This window comes from Setaria viridis, chromosome 9 (genome assembly GCF_005286985.2).
Source record: "Setaria viridis chromosome 9, Setaria_viridis_v4.0, whole genome shotgun sequence".
NCBI lineage: Eukaryota > Viridiplantae > Streptophyta > Magnoliopsida > Poales > Poaceae > Setaria > Setaria viridis.
Genome location: NC_048271.2, coordinates 22683074 through 22703674, shown reverse-complemented (window position 1 = coordinate 22703674; position 20601 = coordinate 22683074). Strand labels below are relative to the sequence as shown.

The window sequence follows — 20601 nt, the reverse complement described above, 5'->3', positions numbered from 1 at the left end:
AACCCCCTCCCCCCCTGCGGGCAGAGTGAGCGAGGAAACGTGCTCCGTTTCACTTTCCCCAACGCACCCGAGCCCCCGCAGAAATCACCCCCCACCTTTCTCCCTCCCCTCGCCCACGCGCGCTCCGATCCCCAGGCGAGCGAGGAGGGGCCTCGCCTTCGCCTGCCTCTCGAGCCCGCTACTCCTCCGTCCTCCGCCCCCGACGACCCCCGGTCGAGCGGGTTGCATGGTGCGCGGCCGCTGCCCGTAAGCCCCATCGATGGCGTCGGTGGAGGCGCGCCGCCTCGCGGTCGTGCCGCAGCTAGGTGAGCCGTCCCGTTCCCCCCCTTCCCGTGATCCCTTCTGCGCTTTGTTTGGTCCTGCTCCCCTGATCCGATCTGAGTGGAAGAGTGGAAGGGGCCGCGCTCCTTTCGGTCAACGCTCCGGTCGTGGTCAACCGGGCAGCCCGGCAGGGGAGGCGCGGGTGTACGGACGATGGGATATGTGGATGCCGCCGAGGCGGAAGCATCTCTCCGCGCCGCGGGCGCGGGTCTGGGCTTTCCTGGATGCTATCGGGAGTGTGGGTGTTTGGTGCTTTGCGTTGGGCTCCGGCACGGAGGTGTACGAAGGTGGAGTACTCCGCAGATACTTTGCGGATAGGTACCTGGAGCTCGGTCCAATGGAAATTTCGGGATTGATCACGGGTTTGGGGCACTATGGCCGGGAGTTTGGAAGTAGGCCGGATCTTACCTACTATACACTCTCTAGTGGCGTGTCAGGTTTAAAGATTTTGTGTGGGTTACCTGAACAATTTGGCTTCTGTTGGAGTTAAGGTCAGGTCCCAGTAAACTTTTGTTGTTCAAGACCCCTTCTGTCAAATCTTCTGTTCTTTGCCAGTGGAAAACAGGCATAATATTCTAGTTGCTTTCAGAAGTTAACACAATAGTTTTAGTTAGTTGCCTTTACCCTACGTTTCACGCCCAGGAGAAGGTCTCAACAAATCCTGATTAACTTTGTTGGTTAACTCTGTGATAAGTGATGTTCTGCAATTCCGACCATAATAATCTGTTTTGTTAAATTTGCTATTAATGTTTTGCGAATGTGTTATGGACCTTGATGGGGGCTCATGGATTGTCAGGACTTAACCTGGTCTATCACAAAAAAGGACCTACTGCTCTGATCTAAAACAATTGTGTGTCACATTTTTATTTTGTGGAAACTTTGTATATCTTTGATGACAATTCGCAACAATCCATGTTGCTTTTATTTAACTATATTTTATGATATGTGAACAGACATTGAGCAGATACTGAAGGAGGCTCAACACCGATGGTTACGCCCTGCTGAGATATGTGAAATACTTAAAAACTACAGGAACTTCCGTATTGCTCCAGAACCACCAAACAGGCCGCCAAGTATGAAATCCTTTCCCTACGTCGATTAGTGATGTGGCTTAGCAGTGTTTAACATAAAAGTAATTTTGCTTGGTGAATCACCAAGAGTTCTAAAGGCCAGCTGATGATATGTGATTTTAATAGATTGTCCTATAGTAATTCAATACTTCTACATTCTGAGCTCAACCTGAGTTTTTGTATTTGTAGTTTGTTACCCTTTTTACGAAGTGATTCCGTGTTTATCCACATTTGGATATGTGCTATAAAGTAGTTAAAATGTGGTGTGTTAAAGTAGGACCGCAATGATTGTAGGATAAACCACTTGTCTGTTTGCATGCGTCTAGCATTACATACTTCTAGTGTCAGAAATTTATACATTCTTATTTGACCTTCTTGTCAAAATACTTAAAATCTCTTACTGTTCTGTGTTTTTAGCCAGATATTTGTACCCAATTGTGTCTGTAACAGTCACCTTTAACGATGTTCCAACCAAATGCTCATAGAGTTGATGCAGAACCACACTAGTATCAATGTAATGTGCAGTTTAGTCTTGGTCACTAACATTATTCACGGTTTGCCTAGGTGGTTCCCTTTTTTTATTTGATCGGAAAGTATTGAGATACTTCAGGAAGGATGGCCATAATTGGAGGAAGAAAAATGATCAGAAGACTGTCAAGGAAGCCCATGAAAGGCTGAAAGTAAGCCATTTTGGTTATACATCTCTGCAGTGACTGATCCATTTCATTGTTTGTCAACTATCAGTTGTCAACAGTAAATTGTGAATAAAACCAAGTATTGTTTATAATTGCAGTCTGGAAGTATTGATGTGCTTCACTGTTACTATGCCCATGGGGAAGATAATATAAATTTCCAAAGGAGGACGTACTGGATGCTGGAAGAGTAAGTGGATAACTATGCTAAATATAAATGCACGAATATAAATTTGTGTCATATGCACACCAAGTTCAGATGCATTGTTTTAGGTATCTATGTTGACCAATCGAATACAAATTTAAACCACCAGTTTCATTTTATTTTGCAGGGACTTTATGCACATTGTACTTGTGCATTATCTTGAAACAAAGGTAACACTGATCTGGTGCACTCATTTTCTCTGTGCTTAGTGTGGTTCACTTTCTGCAAAGACTTTTATTTCATTGCCCAATGGCTGGTATGTAGATCGAAGTGCTTTGCTACTAGATTCTCCATACCTTTTCCTGTTATGCTGGTAAATTATAGAGGCAGTGGGATTGAATGATTCTTAGCAAATACTATCTTATACTCTTAGCTGTATGAGAGCATAGACCTGTAAACTTCCCATATCTGAAAGGTGTTTTTAAGGCTATATTTAAAAGATGTTATGGGTCTCATAAATTTGTTACTTTTTATGAACAGAGTGTTCACGTACTACTGGAACTGAACTCTAGATGTTTGCTTCTTGCAGAACATATTTATGCATCTTTTACACACATACAACTCATGAAATTGGTGTCTTTGGTCCATTATAACAACATAGATGATGTATGTTATAGGTTTTAGCTTTGTGAAATATTAGTTTTTTTTTTGCGTTCTAAGGAGCTCAAGCAAACCATGGGTTTCACAAAAAAAGAAGCAAACTATGGGTTAATTCCGTGGTGTCTATTTGGTTGTATTTTAATTTGTCTGGTGTGCATCTGTTGTAAGGAATGGATGTTTGGACTAGTTTTGTATTTATTATTATTCTTTAATTAAATGATACGCATCTCTCCTACATATTCGGTGAAAACAGTTTACTGTATGACAATCTGCTAGATGGTTTGAGGCTTTGAGCTACACCAATTGGATTTACATGACCTTTTCTTGAATGGTAATTCTAAAAAATAGTTAGTGTTAGTTTTCGAAATAGAATAAATCTGTTGCAGGAGGTGGTGCTGTAAACTGTTCAACTCTTAACTAGGAAAAAACAAGAAAGTGCTATTTTTCTAACCTTTCCAGGAGGGTTTGTGTTATAAGCTAGTTGAAGCTTTGATAGTGGAACACACAATCTGTTATAAGTTGATGCAGATTTGGAAACATACTGTTTAAGCATTAGTTTGTCCAATTTTCTTTTTATCCATATTCTCAAGTTTGGTTTTATGTCATGTTTCTTGTTTCAAATCACGAATAGAAATATCATGTTCTGTTGAGAATAGTAGTTTCACCACACCTATTTTCTCTTGCAAGAAGTTGCATAAGATCCCATCTTTTTCCCTGATGGTGTGAATATGATTTTCAGGGTGGGAAGTCATCTCGTACTAGGGTAAATAATAACATGATTCAAGAAGCTGCTGTGGATAGTCCTTCAAGTCAATTACCTTCGCAGACTATAGAGGGTGAAAGCTCATTTAGTGGACAAGCCTCAGAATACGAGGACGCAGAATCAGGTAGAATGTTTTGGATGGTTTCTGGTCTTACGTAATGGCAGTTAAAGTACCATGCGGCTAAAATAGTTTCACTGATACATATTCCAATTATGCACAGAATATCTAAAGCAAAATTCGGTGCAGCAGATATTTATTCAGGAGGAGCCGGATACCACTCTTTCACTCGGATGCAGCAGCACGAAAATGGAACTGGACCCGTGATTGATTCTTCTGTCTTCAACTCATACACACCAACTTCATCCATAGGTAATCACTGCTCAAACAAACTTTATGTGCTTTCTGCTTTAAACCTTAGCGTAGTGATTGTAATCCATTTCTTTGCCACAAAATTGCAGGCAATTACCAGGGGCTGCATGCCATGACACAAAATACAAGCTTCTATCCTGGTAATCAACATAATTCTCCCCTGGTTCTTAATGGATCAAGCACCATGGTTGCAGCGAACGGGCGTGCAAATCAAACTGATGTTCCATCGTGGAATCCGGTGATAGAACTGGACAATGGGCCTGTTCAAATGCCTCCACTACAGTTTTCTGTTCCTCCTGATCAAGGCACTTCCACAGAAGGCTTGGGAATTGACTATTTGACATTTGATGAAGTATATTCCGATGGCCTCAGTCTCAAAGATATTGGTGCTGCAGGAGCTGATGGAGAGTCATTTTGGCAGGTATGTTGGTCTGCCATCCTGTACAATGATACTTATGAAGACTCTGTTATAGTATCCCTCGTATAGTTTAGCTGATATATTTGTTGTTTACCTCCTGAAGCAATATGAAAAAGGAAAAATTAATAATTGCTATCATCAACGATTTGGATAATTTAAATGTACATGTACCTGTATGTACAAATGCATTTGCGGTTTTTCCTTTTTTTAATACTCTTTATGGTTAAAAGAGGGGCCACTGTTCAGTGGACAAACTGTACAATTTACACCCTACTCTACCTGCTACAACTAGTGCACAGTTTGCTCAAGTTAATTATATTAAACATTTTAAGTCATACCTTTTCTAATTATGTAAAGGCATATAAATTCCAATTCATGCATTTTGATCTGATTTTTATGCCAAAGGTCATTAGAATTTATATAGTTATTATGGCATTACATTGCTTAAATTCCAATTCATGCATTTTGATCTGATTTTTATGCCAAAGGTCATTAGAATTTATATAGTTATTATGGCATTACATTGCTTCCTTAAGAGGTACTTTACTTAATAGTGAGATTTTTTGTTCAAGAAAAAACAGTGAGAATCACTTTGTATAAGCAGCATACTGTATTTAACTGTTTTCACTTGTTGTTTCTGTTTGGTGTAATTTTTTGAGACATCTAACTGAGTTTATTGCATTTCAGTTCCCTAGTGCTACAGGTGATTTGTCTACAGCAGAAAACAGCTTCCCGCAACAAAATGATGGTTCTCTGGAGGCAGCCATTGGTGGCTATCCATTTTTGAAGACTCAGTCATCCAATCTATCTGATATCCTAAAAGACAGCTTTAAGAAAACTGACAGTTTTACAAGATGGATGAGCAAAGAGCTTCCTGAAGTGGAAGATTCCCAAATTCAATCTAGTTCCGGGGTGTACTGGAGCACTGAAGAAGCAGATAATATCATTGAAGCATCAAGCCGTGAGCCGCTGGATCAGTTTACTGTCTCGCCAATGCTCTCGCAGGACCAGCTCTTTAGTATAGTTGAGTTTGCCCCAAGCTGGACATATGTGGGGTCAAAGACTAAGGTATGGTACAATGAGTGTGGAAAGATTGTTCATAGTTTTTCTCTAACCTTGAAAATGCATTTGACAAGACTTTGTCCTGATGGTTCTAATTAAACTACTTTTGTGCATATTCTCACAAAATGTCTTGCCTGCCATGCAGATTTTAGTTACTGGTAACATCCTGAATAACAGTCAAGTCACTGAGAGATGCAAGTGGTCATGCATGTTTGGAGAAGTTGAAGTTCCAGCAAAGATTTTAGCAGATGGTACTCTTATCTGTTATTCGCCCCAGCATAAACCTGGTAGAGTACCTTTCTATATCACCTGCTCCAACAGGTTGGCCTGCAGTGAAGTGCGAGAGTTTGAATTCCGACCAACTGTCACCCAATACATGGATGCTCCTAGTCCACATGGTGCAACAAACAAAGTTTATTTCCAGATACGCCTTGATAAACTATTGTCCCTTGGGCCGGATGAATACCAGGCAACTGTATCTAACCCCAGCTTGGAGATGATTGAATTAAGCAAGAAGATAGGTTCACTGATGATGAGCAATGATGAGTGGTCCAATTTGCTAAAGTTGGCTGTTGATAATAATGAGCATTCTACTGATGATCAGCAGGATCAGTTTGCTGAAAACTTGATTAAGGATAAATTGCATGTCTGGCTTCTCAATAAAGTTGGCGTGGGTGGTAAGGGACCCAGTGTGTTAGATGATGAAGGACAGGGCGTGCTTCACTTAGCAGCTGCCCTTGGATATGATTGGGCTATAAGGCCAACGCTTGCTGCTGGCGTGAATATAAATTTCAGAGATGTTCATGGGTGGACTGCACTCCACTGGGCTGCCTTTTGTGGCCGGTAAGTTGTTATATGTGACATCATGTAATACATTCATCTTTCTTTTTGCATATTGATTGTTTTGGAATGGTTTGGCTTGGATGCAGAGAACGGACTGTAGTTGCGCTTATTGCCCTGGGAGCAGCTCCTGGAGCTTTGACAGACCCATCTCCTGACTTTCCTGAAAGGACACCAGCAGATCTCGCATCTGCTAATGGTCAAAAGGGAATATCTGGTTTCTTGGCGGAGTCTTCTCTGACCAGTCATCTTCAGGCCCTCAATCTTAAGGAAGCTAATATGGCTGAAATATCTGGTCTACCTGGTATTGGAGATGTTAATGAGAGAAATTCACTGCAGCCTCCAAGCGGAGATTCATTGGGTCCTGTTCGAAATGCTGCTCAAGCTGCTGCTCGGATATATCAAGTTTTCAGGGTGCAATCCTTCCAAAGGAAGCAAGCCGCTCAATATGAGGATGATAAAGGTGGAATGTCAGATGAGCGTGCCCTTTCGCTCCTTTCTGTCAAGCCATCCAAGCCAGGGCAGCTTGATCCCCTGCATTCTGCTGCAACTCGTATACAGAATAAGTTCAGGGGATGGAAGGGGAGAAAGGAATTTCTTCTTATTAGGCAGCAAATTGTCAAGATCCAGGTATGTAAATGTAGTGTACATTTCGTGCTATTTGAGAATAATGTGCAATATTATCAATTATAAGAATCTAGTAAATTGAAATTTGCTTCTTTTTGTCATTCCTTTGTTTGAAGACTTGGAAGTTTGTTGTTGGTTTGCCACCACTTAACTGATGAATTTCAAAATTCAAAGGCGCCTGCCTGCTAGCGCAAATTTTTGGATGTTTAGTGGTGTAATTGGCAGTATGGCCACATAGTGAAATACTTCCTCCGTTCCAAATTATAGGTCGTTTTGACTTTATTAGATTCATAAACTTTGTTATGCACTTAGATATACCCTATGTCTAGATACATAATAATATCTATGTATCTAGAAAAGTCAAAACGACCTATAATTTGGAACGGAGGGAGTAGTGTTTACTTCTGTGTGCTTGGTGACTACATGTGTATCAATCTGTAGTGCAGTATACATTTCATGCTATTTAAGAATACTGTGCAATATCTGTAATTGCTTGCTGGCCTGTAAATCATCATATGAATGGTTTTTTTTGACCTTTTGTCTTTTGTGTCTCGTTAGGCTCATGTGCGAGGTCACCAAGTGAGGAAGCATTATCGGAAAATAGTTTGGTCTGTTGGGATCGTTGAGAAAATTATCCTGCGTTGGAGGCGTAGAGGGGCTGGGTTGCGTGGGTTTCGTTCTACAGAAGGTTCAACAGAGGGCAGCAGTGGTGGAACAAGTAGCAGTTTGATCCAAGATAAGCCTTCCAGAGATGATTATGATTTCTTGCAAGAAGGACGAAAGCAAACTGAAGAACGGCTCCAGAAAGCTCTTGCCAGAGTGAAGTCCATGGCTCAATACCCGGAAGCAAGAGACCAGTACCACAGGATTTACACTGTCGTGTCAAAAATGCAGGAATCCCAGGTAGTGTATTGGATTATTATGTGAAATTCCATCAATCTTTGAACATTAACTTTGTCCCTCGTCATTTTTAATCCAAATGGTAGTCAAATACTGTCATGAAGCACTGATGGCAATTTATGTCTGCTTGTATGACAGGCTATGCAAGAAAAGATGGTGGAGGAGTCAGCAGAGATGGACGATGGTTATTTGATGAATGAATTACAGGAACTTTTGAATGATGATACATCTATTCATGGTTATTTCTAGCGTTGATGATTAATTGTTCGCCTCTGTAGATTGCCCATTTTCTCGAGTGCTACTGATTTGATCGTGCACCTGGCTGGTAACCCGAAGTAGCATTGCTGAAGCATGATCCGATATGCTTGGATTTGGGCTTAGTTGTGGCAGTTTGTGTTTATTATGACATAGCCTTGTGTACAGTAGAAACCTTGTGTATCGTTTAAGGAGCAGTGTATTTACAGTATGAATCTGATGTAGAGATACGGGTCGCATCATATGAATTGATGGCTGCGTGTGTGCAGCGTTTGGGAGTTTGAGAGGGTTTCGCTGTTATGATTTTAGATTGCATTGTGTATGTTTTCATCGTTTTGGTGGTTGTTAGAAGATGTATTATGCTTTTCATCACATACTTGTTGCAAGTGTAGTATGGGTCTGGCTTTCCGCTGGTTTGATATGATGGGTGTGATTGGTTCAGTGCACAAGGGAAGCCACTTTGGATGGAACCCTGAGCCAGGCAGCAGTTGCCCGGCAACGATCCTGACCCCAGGCTGACAAAATCAAGCGTGAGGCTCCATCCAAACAAGAGGTAAGGTCATATCGGATGTTCGGATAGTAATTAGGAGGATTAAATATGAGTTAATTATAAAATTAACCGATGTTCAGATACTAATTAGGAGGACTAAATATGAGCTAATTACAAAATTAATTGTACAGATGGAGTCTAAGTCGTAAGATGAATCTATTAAAGCTAATTAATCCATCATTAGCAAATGGTTACTATAGCATCACATTATCAAATCATGGACTAATTAGGTTTAATAGATTCGTCTCGCGAATTAGACTTCATCTGTGCAATTAGTTTTGCAATTAGATTATGTTTAATACTTCTAATTAGTATCAAACATCCGATGTGACAATGCTAAACACCCCTAAGCAATTCAATTCGTGCTCCACGTAAACGTTTTCTGCGTTCCTCTCGATCCAGGTTACGATAGTGCTGCACGTGGGTTTCTGGTCACGTCCATTCGTTTTCTTCAATAAAGTTGTATATGATGGTTACTGCTCCCTCCGTTCCAACTAAATTCATAAATATTAGTATGCACTTACATATACATCTAAACATACACTATATCTAAATGTATAATAATATCTTGTAAACTAAAAACCTAAAACGATCTATGGAACGGAGGGAGTATTCTCCAACGTCTCCTGTTCCCTCGGTGCCGGCGGTGTTGTACGACGCCGGTGGGGACGGAGATGACCAGAGACATCGGTTAGTCGTATGGGTCTCGCCGGCAGTTTTTTTTTAGGGCCTCGCCTGCAGTTCCACAGCATGCCGCCCGAAGCGATGGTCGTGGAGCAGCAAGACCGACGCCATGATCATCAGCGAGCTGGCACTTGTTCACCCCGAAAGAGCTAGTTCGTGAGAAGATAGTTTGGTGAATTTTCCAATGGTTTCGCTCCTGACCAGATCGTGAAATCAACCTGGCGACACGCCCAACAAGCATTCAAACACCTGTGAGTTCTGTACGAGCTGAGGCGAACCTGGCAGGAGTGATGCATCTAAACAATTTAGCTGTTCCTACTACGTCGTCGATTGATCGAATGGGAATGTAAATCGGTAACTATTTGTAGACCTTATGATGGAATTTTGTCAGGAACTTGATCTATGACCTTTTAGAATGGGCAATCAACGGTAGAGAAAATTTTGCACATTCATTTTTTTTGAATAATTTGCACATTCGTTTTTTTGAATAATTTGCACATCCATTTTGAATTGGCAACTTAAGGTATACACCCATTTGTACTGTTCTTTTTTTTTTCTGGACTGGCTGTACCGTTGATTTCTCACCAGCTTTGTCAGGAAAACTTTGGCAGTCCACCACGGGGCTATCCAGGTGGTAGATTGTATGGAGAGGATCGCCGTACTTAGAGCTAGATGGATGAACATGAGGACACAATAAATTTTACCAGGTTCCGACCACTAGATTGGTGTAATACCCTACGTCCTGTGCTCGGGGTTTGTATTCTCAGCGTATAGCGTATCGAATATGGCTTGGGTTTTTGGAAGGTCCCTACCCGCCTTATATAATTCGAGGGGTAGGGTTACAGATCCAATTCGATCTCATCCTAGTCGGTTATTGATAAAGTTATCTCTTTACATATCTGAATAACTCTATCTCTAGTTATATCTCTTCATGATGATCCTTCATCTTGATTCGTATATCTTCCCGAATACCTCCCGCACAAGCTGTGGTACTCTTTTGAAGGACGACCAGGCCTATCTGTACGGTACCCGAGGGTCATATCCCCACGAGCTCGTAGAAAGGGTCCTTTGTGCTGACGCTGAGGTACACACTGTTACGAAACTGCTTGTATCAAAGAGATCTTAACTGGCTATACTAGGTTGTTTTGTTCTAGTGGAAGAAGAAAGAAAGTAAATATAAGCAATTTTAATTAGATGTATGCACCCTAAATTCATCCACAGATTTTGTTCTAATACTTGTATATCTTTTAAAATACTTATATCACTTAAAATTGCTAGCCTGTCCAAGGAGCACGGATTGAGGACTGGTTATATATTATAGTAAATTAAAAATGGAGTTTTTCCCACTAGAACTCTGTTTGTTTGAGTTTCCTGGCAGCTTCTTAACGTAAAAAGGCAGAAGCTCAAACAAACATCAAACTTTCCATGCATTTCCGAAAAACTAGAAGCTCGAAAAAGTTAAGTTTATATGGGAAGCTGAAAAATTCAGTTTTTCGAGCTTTTCATAGCTTTTTGAGCCTAAAAAGCTAAAAATATCTTTTAAAAGTTAGTGTTGGCTTTTCAGAAAAAAACTAGCAGCAACTTTTAAAAAAAACTTAAAATCTGCAGCTCAAACAAATATGCTATATATGCATAGCACAGTATCATGCATGGATGCTAGCATGCTACCAATAACTAATTTCATGCTTGCATAGCACGCAGCAACATTTGTAAAGCTACTATCCGGCTGTAGTTTCAATAAAGCGAAATAGCAGAAAACTGGATGCAATTGGTGATGGGAAAAAGGACTAAAGCCTAAAGAGAAAAGCTACTTTTTCCTAAGCTGTGATGCAAAGCACTCTACTAACAAAGCAGCATATTGATTCCTACCAATGCTTCCTTGGACGTTCGTGCAACTTTGGTCGCGGATTTATACTAGCAATATATCAAGCACTTGCACTAATCGTAATAAAGTAGTATTCACATGATCAGTGATTGGATCAACGAATCGATATAACTTACTCTGGAAATAAAAAGGCCATATGGATATATATGTACACATTGCTTAACCCATAAGCAAACATGTTACATGCTAGTATATACATATATAATATGTGCTATACCCATTCCATTGCCATGTTTCCTGCTCTGCGTATCATGGTACTTTATATTGAATACAAAGTACCATGCATGATACGTATGATATGCCATGTTTTCATATACGAACACCAAATGCACCACGCCGTTCAATTTTATTCAACACTTTGAGTTGATTTGGTGAAGTGTATATCAACCGCAGTATACATATTTGTATGCACTTTATGCGAACTACCTTGTGCGTGGGTCAAATATTTTAAGTTCATTGATCAATATTCGGAATTCGTTGATTCCCAATATAAAATTAACTTTACTAGGTCCATCGTAAACAATGCTCCCATAATATATAATTATTTGTATTTGATATAATATTGTAATAGGAATTAATAACTATGTCGATGTCCTAATAGGCCTAAAAATTTGGAATCAGGTTGTAGATAATTAACTAGCATGCATGCCAGTTGCCAGGTAATGGGTCGAACACAAAAGCAGAAACTAGCTAGCTAGGATTTTTTTTTTCTCACGAGGAAGATAACAGAAGCAAAAGAGAAATAAATTAGGTATGTACAATGCAAAGTGTTTAAGCATAAGAGCCTACATGCATGCACTTGTATAAAATCATTGTATCCAATGCGATCCGATGGTTAAATAAGCTCAACATGTTGTTAGCACACACCTAAACATACGGAGCAACTATAACAACGTATCCTTTCTCATAAATACTTGGTGCATATGATGTGGTGAAAAAAAAATGACTTCATACTTGAGCAGGCGGATGTTGTGGTAATAAACCACGCATTCTGATGGCTTTGTTAGTTGGTTGGCACACTTTACTTCGATCCAGACACAGTAAACAAATATTATAGTATGGTAAGGTATACTGTATTGCACTGGTTGTGTAACTCGTGTTATTACTAAATGCCTAATCTGATGGCATGAGGAGGCGAATGTCATGGCTTTGTTGGCTGGTCCGTTTGAAAATGCCGATACGGGGAATCATGTGTTTTTTATCAAACACTTTCGGGGAAACTTAGCAGTGGCTCTGGTTGTGGAAGAAGTGGTGTCATTCGAGACTCTCCCTCCCACCCCTATATATACATTGTATCATGCGGAAGAGTTGCTCCATCAATCAACACTTCAACAGGCAGCGCCTGTACGATCGATAGGCTTCCTTGCTTTCAGTAGTCGCTAATATATGAATCCTAGTGAATCCATGGAGGCCGCAGGGGGTAAGAAGGACTACAAAGACCCTGCCCCGGCGCCGCTCGTGAACGCCGGCGAGCTGGGCAAGTGGTCCCTGTACCGCGCCGTCATCACCGAGTTCGTGGCCACGTTGCTCTTCGTGTACGTCACGCTGGCCACCGTGATCGGGCACAAGCGCCAGTCCGAGTCCCAGCCATGCGGCGGCGCCGGCGTGCTGGGCATCGCGTGGTCCTTCGGCGGCATGATCTTCGTGCTCGTCTACTGCACCGCCGGCGTCTCCGGCGGCCACGTCAACCCGGCCGTCACCTTCGGCCTTCTCCTCGCGCGCAAGGTCTCCCTGGTGCGCGCCGCGCTCTACATCGTCGCGCAGTGCCTGGGCGCCATCTGCGGCGCGGGACTCGTCAGGGCCTTCCACGGCACCAGCAGCTACCTGCGCCACGGCGGCGGCGCCAACGAGCTCGCCGCCGGCTACTCCAAGGGGGCCGGGCTGGCCGCCGAGATCGTCGGCACCTTCGTCCTCGTCTACACCGTGTTCTCGGCCACCGACCCCAAGCGCAAGGTCAGGGACACGCACGTCCCGGTGCTGGCGCCGCTGCCCATCGGGTTCGCGGTGTTCATGGTGCACCTGGCCACCATCCCCATCACCGGCACCGGCATCAACCCGGCCAGGAGCCTGGGGCCGGCCGTGGTGTACAACCAGCGGAAGGCCTGGGAGGATCACTGGATGTTCTGGGTCGGCCCGCTCATCGGCTCCGCCGCCGCCATGGTCTACCACCAGCTGGTCCTCCGCGCTGGCGCCGCTAAGGCCTTCGCGTCCTGGCGCAACAACAACCACACCGGAATCTGATCGAAGCACCAGGAGGTCGTCGGCATCCGTCGACACGATGATTAATTACTTGGATTCTACTTGGCGTGCGTGTATTCCGTCTCCGATATCTCGGTCCTGTATGTGCATTCCTGCCATTTCGATTATTCCAGCCTGCGTTTCGTTTTTCGTATCGTTGCCTATTTATTGCGTAGTGCGTACCACTACGTTCTGCTACCACACTACTGCATACATGTATTGATTTGAATTTATCCTATGTGAAAACATTGCACACTGTTCTTATAACTTGGAGAACACAGATACATTGAGCATGTATGCTGGTGCCTTCCATTGAGCATGCAGGAACAAGACGATGTTTCCATTGAGCATCGCAGAAACTTTCTTTGGCAATATGGCGATGTAGCAAGTGTCTTAGTTGGCAGGAAATTGTGGATCGTACGCCACCTATCCTGACCTTAGGTGGGATTTTCATCTTCCACAAATGCTTCCACCACTGACCAGAACCAGAAGCCGATGGCCTTTGCTTCTGCATGGTCAGCTTCTAACATCTGGGTATCTTTTAGCAATCGATAAGCAGATTTTACAGAGTATCTCTTATTCCATTTTGCTCATATGCCCAGGCCAAAACATCTTCCAGCATATTTGTCCCCAACGAAACCTTTTAAGACTGCATGCGCATCAATATCCGGCTGTGCCAAGTTGGTTTTCAGAGCTTCTATGTTCCATGCCTTACTATCTTGTTCAATCAGGTCTGAAACATTCACCACATTAGCTGTTTGCAGTTGAATATTGGGCTTCAATGGCACATTGGTTGGGATCCAATTATCGTTCCACACATGATTGATGATACCTCTATTCAGGATATCTCTGACTCTGCCATGTAACAAGTCTCTCCAAGTAACAGAACTTCTCTTCTTTCTAGTAGACCCAAGAAAATTAGTATGGGGTAATATTTGCCCTTCAAAACTCTCCTGCTTAGGGACTCAGGATTTGTTGCAAGTCTCCAACCCTGCTTGCTGAGAACAGCCTGATTGAAAAGCTTAAGATCTCGGAAGCCCATACCACCTGCTTTTGGTTTTGTGAGATTCCTCCGCTTCAACCAATGGATCTTGTGATTGTCACTGGAACTCCCCCACCAATAATTTGAGATTTCATTCGCTGACACAATTTGGCTGGAGTTTGAAACAACTCATTGAGTATGTTGGAATTGCTTGGGCTATCGACTTTAAGAGAGTCTCTCTACCTGCACAACTCAGGTTTTGTTCACCCCAACCATTGACTGAATTACGAACTCAATCGCCCACATAATCAAACACACCGTTCAGGGATGTTCCAATTAATGTTTGCAGCCCCAAGTACCTTTCTCCCAGATCTTCCGTAGGAATTCCAAGAGAAGCATGGACAACCTGCTTTACTGAATTATCAAAGTTTTCACTAAATAAAATTGCAAACTTGTGTTTGTTAACAAGTTGTCCAGAGCCTTTGTGGTAATATAATCTTCCAGCACAATTGCTACTATATCAGCAACTCTCTCTGTTGCCTCAGATAATATCAAGCAGTCATCAGCACATATCAAGCTTTCGATACCATAGCTACCACCTATATATGTTGTAGTGCTATCGCTCAATATCACTAAATTTTCTCCCCCCCTCCTCTCAGCTTAGGAGCTCCATTTCTGGAGTTACGTGCCATCGATTTTTCAGCAAATGATCCCGATTTGGCAGTTTCGATTAGCTTCATATGAGCTAGATTTAAGAAGATAAGAGTTCAATTGACAGCAGATGGGCTTTTATTTCCCTGCAGAGGACCACAGAAGCAACAAGAGTTGCAAACCTTGCCGTCGCCTTTTCCCGCAGCACCGAACTTCGGGGGCTCTTGTGGAAGCTAGATAGATAGGAGCCATGGCTTAGAAGTACATCTCAAAGCCCATCACGGTCCAGCAATCACGCCATCGCCTAATTACACGCGGCCAGTGCATATCGTGGCCCGGGGTGCAGCAGCAATGCAGCAGCTAGCACGAGGCAGCAACCGTGACCTGCAGCCTGCGGGACAGCAGCAGCAGGAGGCTAGCCAGCAGGACGCAGGAGGCTACAGGGTAGGTTTTTGAAAAACTATAATGTGCGCTGTTATTTTATTATTTTTGCAAAAAAATAACCTCATCAAAATATCAAAATAATACACTCAACATTTTTAATGTTAGATTCAACGTTCTCTTAAAATTACATAGTTAACTACTTTTTAATTACTGTTACTCAAAAGGAAAATTACACCAGCTATCGGGATAGATCTCCAGTACCCACAAGAAAGAAAGAAGACGGAAGATTCCTCTGTAATCCTACTAGGACTCATACCATGTAATCCTACTAGAACTCCTACCTTGTAACCGACTAGTAATCCCACCCCTTAGTATATAAAGGAGGGCAGGGGGTCCTAGATCGGTAGGCCAAGACCTCTTAGAACCACAACAGAGGACCAAATCCTCAACACCAAATAACACCCAAGCGTAGGGCGCAATATACAACACCCCAAACACGATGTAGGGTATTACGATACTTTGGCGGTTCGAACCTGTATAAATCTGTGTCTTGTATTCTCGCTTTTACCTTGTATTCTCGCTTTTACCTTCGAGTTCCCAGTCCGACAATCCCCCACCAACCAATCTACTGCCTCAGGATACCCCTCGATAGGTTGCCGGGTATAAAATACTGACATCTGGTGCGCCAGGCAGGGGTGATCGTCGAGATCATTGAGCGAGCTTGAAGGACCTCATCATCAAGATCAATCTACTCGACAAGAAGCAAGTCGTCGAGTCGGAGTTCCGAGCAGACAAATCTACGTTGAGACAGAATTGATGTGCTCCGTGTTCCAATCGAAGACCGAGTTGGTTTCCACCGCAGGCTGCTGCATACGGCTCGTCGATCAATTCACATGCAGATTGAGGCAAATAATCAAGTCACCGACGATTACTTCGATTACTCGTCTCGACTCGACTAGAAAACTAGTCGAGGACTGTCTACTTCGCCTACTTGTCTCGATTAGAAAACTAGTCGAGGACGGACTACTTAGACTACTCATCTCAACTAGAAAACTAGTCAAGGATGGTCTACTTCGACCACTCATCTCGACTAGAAAACTAGTCGAGGAAGTGTTCCACGTGATCAACAACTAGTCGGAATCGACTCCGACTAGTTGGCTTAATCAACAATCAACACAGCTTCGTCCACAATTGTCCACTAAGTCACTTTTTTAATTATTTTATATAAATTTTCCGGCTTGTTTTCCGCATGCAGGGCAACGCGCTGACTACTTATTTGTGTACACCTCTTAACGCCCTCCAGAACTACACTTTGCCAATTATTCCTGGGGCATGTTGACCGACAGCCATGGGTTTGGTACACCGAATTACGGAGGCTATCACCACAGGTTTGGTGCACCGAGTTTTGTAAGCTCCGCCAGAGGCTTGGTACACCGAATTAGGAGGCTCTGCCACGAAGTTTGGTGCACTGAGTGCTGGAGGCTCGTAGCGGCTACACCCTAAGAAGGCACAAATCCTATGTGCGGCAACACGCGCTCTTCTCATCAAAAGGCAGAAAAGTCTCAATGACCACTTTAAGCGCAATCGCGCTCTGTTTTTGTCGCAATGCCGACTACTTATTTTAAATGTCTACTCTTAGTGGTCGCCAATATCCTTAAGCAGAACACGCCTTAATTCGTGATAGTCTCGGATCTTCTATCATGCCTAAATGCTATGACGTGAGACAAAGATCTCCATAGCAGCAGTGCCAGTATGCGTACACGAGACAAAGATCTCAAACGCAGTGGCAATGGCTAAATAGGGACCGAGAGCCTAAACATAATAGGCTAACTACTCGGGAGAAATGTGACCGAAATAAGAGCATGACACATTACATTTACATTATATTCATCACTGAATAAATTTTAGTAGTTTCAAATTCTACAAATATGCTATATAATGTATGTATTTCTTTTTTCAGGTCAAGTTTTGGTAATAACTCTCCAGGACGCTTAGCGTACCTATAATGGCTCCGCTAGCTCCCAGGCTCGGGGGCTAAGCACCAAGTACTACTCAAAATATCTCCAGTGGCTCAGCTAGCTTCGAAGCTTGGGGGCTAAAGCGCCAATTACTACTCAGAATACCTCTGGTAGCTCCGCTAGCTCTCAAACTCGGGGGCTAAGCGCCAATAACTACTCGACGTGGCTCCTATAGCTCACCTAGCGCATAAGTTCGGGGGCTGGACGCCGCAAAACTACTCAGATGATGACTTGTGTGAAGACTAAAGACCCTCGGATTGATTAATTAATCATTCCAAGGCTTGGGGGCTGATAAGCTACACCTAACAGTTGATTTTTTTCAAGATGAAAGAATAAGATTCAAGATTTTATTGACCCTCAGCCTGATTCTTTGATTCAACCTAAGGCTTGGGGGCTACTCCATGTGAAGTGCGACTTCTGACGCCCTCCATATCACATTCCAAAGATGAAGATTACAAAATCAAGACGATCAAGGGCTTGAGCACACCATAGCCTCATGTCAGCTTTGAGGAACTTTGAAGATTCAGCCAGACAAAGTACTCGAAGAGCACCAAAACTACTCGGCGAGAATCTGAAAAAAGTACTCAAGGCTGCTGCATTCGACTATCAAGCGCTCAGGGGCTTGTCGGGGATAAATCCCCAGTACCTGCAAGGAAGGAAGAAGACGGACTAGTAGTAAGATTCCTCTGTAATTCTACTAGGACTCATACCATGTAATCCTACTAGGACTCCTACCTTGTAACCGACTAGTACTCCCGCCTCCTGAGTATATAAAGGAGGACAGGGGTCCCTAAATCGGTAGGCCAAGACCTCTTAGAACCCCAACAGAGGACCAAATCCTCAACACCAAACAACACCCAAGCGTAGGGCGCAATATACAACACCCCAAACACGACGTAGGGTATTATGCTACTCTGGCGGTCTGAACCAATTTATCACCTCGGGATACCCCTCGGTAGGTTGCTGGGTATAAAATACTAACACTAGCTCCTGCTAAAATGGCTCTGGCTTCGGCTCCTCTGGTGGAGTGGCTTCTCTAATGAACCTGAAACCGTTTTGAAAAATGTTTGGTAAAACGGCTTCTCAATGGCAATATGGGTAATTTTTTGGTCAATTAATACTTGGAGTGGGAGGAGAAGTCGGTGAAGTCACTTTTTTTTTTGCTCTTCCTCTTTAGTGTAAGCTGTTTTGTGACTTCTGCAAACTTAGGTGGTGGAGCCGTTTTGAAGTTGTCCCTTTGATAGGGCTTCACCAAAAGCTGGTGGAGAAGTCCTTTAAAAAGTCGTACCAAAGGGGCCCTAAGTGGCATGTGGCAGGTTTGGATTTGAATCCATGTAGGAGCGAATTAAACATATCTCGAATAAGAAAATAGGTTGTTTGCCTACTGACTTCGGTCAAAAAGATGTTGCCGTGTCGCTGAAGAACATATGTTCCTCGTGCAATACCAAACAGAGGTTTATTTGTTTCATTTACCGTGAAAAATACTTTACAACCATTATATCTGTAATAGCTTGAAGGATATATCTTTAGGAAAATAATGGTTGACGATGGCTATTAAAGGACCTACCAGTGCGCAAAACGACAAGTACTTATTAGTACCATTTTTCTTTAGGACTTACGAGCTTTGTTACGAGCTTTGTTACAATACTTTTAAATATCAATGGTACTGCTACTTTCCTTTCTTATTCTTCTTAAAAAATAATTAAAAAAATTTACACATAATTAAAAGGGCATCATAGTAATTTCTCATTATTTTTTACTTGGTCCCACCAAATTGGTACTTCTTTGTACTTCTCTTTAGGTACTTCATGATATTTCTTTTGTTTCCACCGTTCAATTTCAACGAATGGACGGCTCTTAGTTTTTGGAGCACTCTAAAATTTTCCTAGGATTTATATCAGAAAGTGCTGGTACACTTCTTTCGGCCTTCTCATTTGCCATTGGAAATCTGGATCCAATATTGCTTATAATCTCGATATTAATATCCTAGGACTCCATCAAAGTTTTCCAAATGGGCCAGGCCCACTGGGCGGCCCGAGGCCCGGCACTAAAAAACCCGGCACGAAAACGGGCCCGACACGAGGGGAATAGTGCTCGGGCCAGCCCAGCACGATGATAGTGCCGGGCCTGGGCCGCATTCCCGGCACGCTGGGCGCCAGCACGAGCCCGGCACGATTTTTGGGCCGGCCCAATGCTGGCTCGACACCCCCGCGCCCCTCGCCTCCGGACCGTTGATCTCCGGCGTCCCGTCGCCTCCCGACCGTTGGATCGAGCCGTTGGGGAGGGGGTATATAAGCCCGTCGGCGCGTCGCCCCGCTCGGCCGCAAACCCTAACTCATTTCCTTCCCCTCTCCGCCGCTCTCTCGCTCTGGATCTGGATCTCGCTCTGGATCTGGATCTCGCTCTCCTCTGGCTCTCCGCCTCCCGCACACCTCGCCGGCTCACCGGTCGCCGCCTCTGGCTCTCCTCCTCTCCGCCTCCGCTCTCTCATCTCCTCCCTCGCCGGCGACCGCTGGCCCCCCTCGCCTCCCGACTGTTGTGGCGTTGTCTGTTGGTGTTCTACTTGGTGTTCTACTGATTCATTCTTGTTTCATCTTCTTCCTCCCCCAACCCCCTCCTCCTCTCGCCTCCTCCCTCTCCGGCAACCGAAGGCCAGCGTCGGCCGCCTACCGGCGCCGCTAGCCCCCCTCGCCTCCCGACCGTTATCTGTTGGTGTTCTTCTTCCCCCAACCCCCGCCTCCTCTCGCTCCTCCGTGGCTCCAGTGTTCAGATCCGTTGTTAGTTCACCTAGCCGTGCGCTCTGGTGATTCGGATTCGTTGGTAAGCCGTTGCGTTGTTGTCTTCTTCCTCCACCTCTCGCTCTCGCCCACTCCTCTATCCACTGTCCTGTTGCCTCCTCTCGCTCCTCCCTGGCTCTGTGCTCCAGATCCGTTATTCGTTGACCATCGCCGTGTGCTCTGGTACTCCGGATTCGTTGGTAAGCCGTTGCGTTATTGTGTGCTGGTGTTCTTCTACTGATTTGTTGGTGTTCTTCTCCTGACTCGTTCTTGTTTTGTGTTCGAGGTTGATCCGTTGAGGGACCAGAG

At 43.7% G+C, this 20601-nt stretch overlaps 2 protein-coding genes across 4 annotated transcripts; both read left to right on the top strand.

Moving 5' to 3' along the window:
* Positions 1-8495, top strand: LOC117836718 (calmodulin-binding transcription activator 3). 3 transcript variants are annotated; one of them, XM_034716194.2, is made up of 13 exons: positions 1-305; positions 1275-1394; positions 1956-2071; positions 2185-2273; positions 2416-2458; positions 3628-3775; positions 3899-4021; positions 4111-4442; positions 5127-5507; positions 5647-6344; positions 6431-6971; positions 7527-7871; positions 8007-8495. In XM_034716194.2, exons 1-13 carry the CDS (start codon positions 260-262, stop codon positions 8115-8117), a joined length of 3093 nt encoding a protein of 1030 aa, XP_034572085.1. In that variant the 5' UTR covers positions 1-259; the 3' UTR covers positions 8118-8495. The 3 variants fall into 3 exon arrangements, with proteins under 3 accessions (XP_034572085.1, XP_034572086.1, XP_034572087.1); XM_034716195.2 differs by having other exon boundaries at positions 2-305; positions 3902-4021; XM_034716196.2 differs by lacking the exons at positions 1-305; positions 1275-1394; positions 1956-2071; positions 2185-2273; positions 2416-2458 and having other exon boundaries at positions 3633-3775; positions 3873-4021.
* A 4045-nt stretch (positions 8496-12540) lies between these two features.
* On the top strand, positions 12541-13634 carry LOC117836719 (aquaporin PIP2-5). Its single transcript, XM_034716198.2, has one exon. The coding sequence runs from the start codon at positions 12629-12631 to the stop codon at positions 13481-13483; it is 855 nt and encodes a 284-aa protein (XP_034572089.1). The 5' UTR covers positions 12541-12628; the 3' UTR covers positions 13484-13634.
* The last annotated feature ends 6967 nt before the right edge of the window (positions 13635-20601 follow it).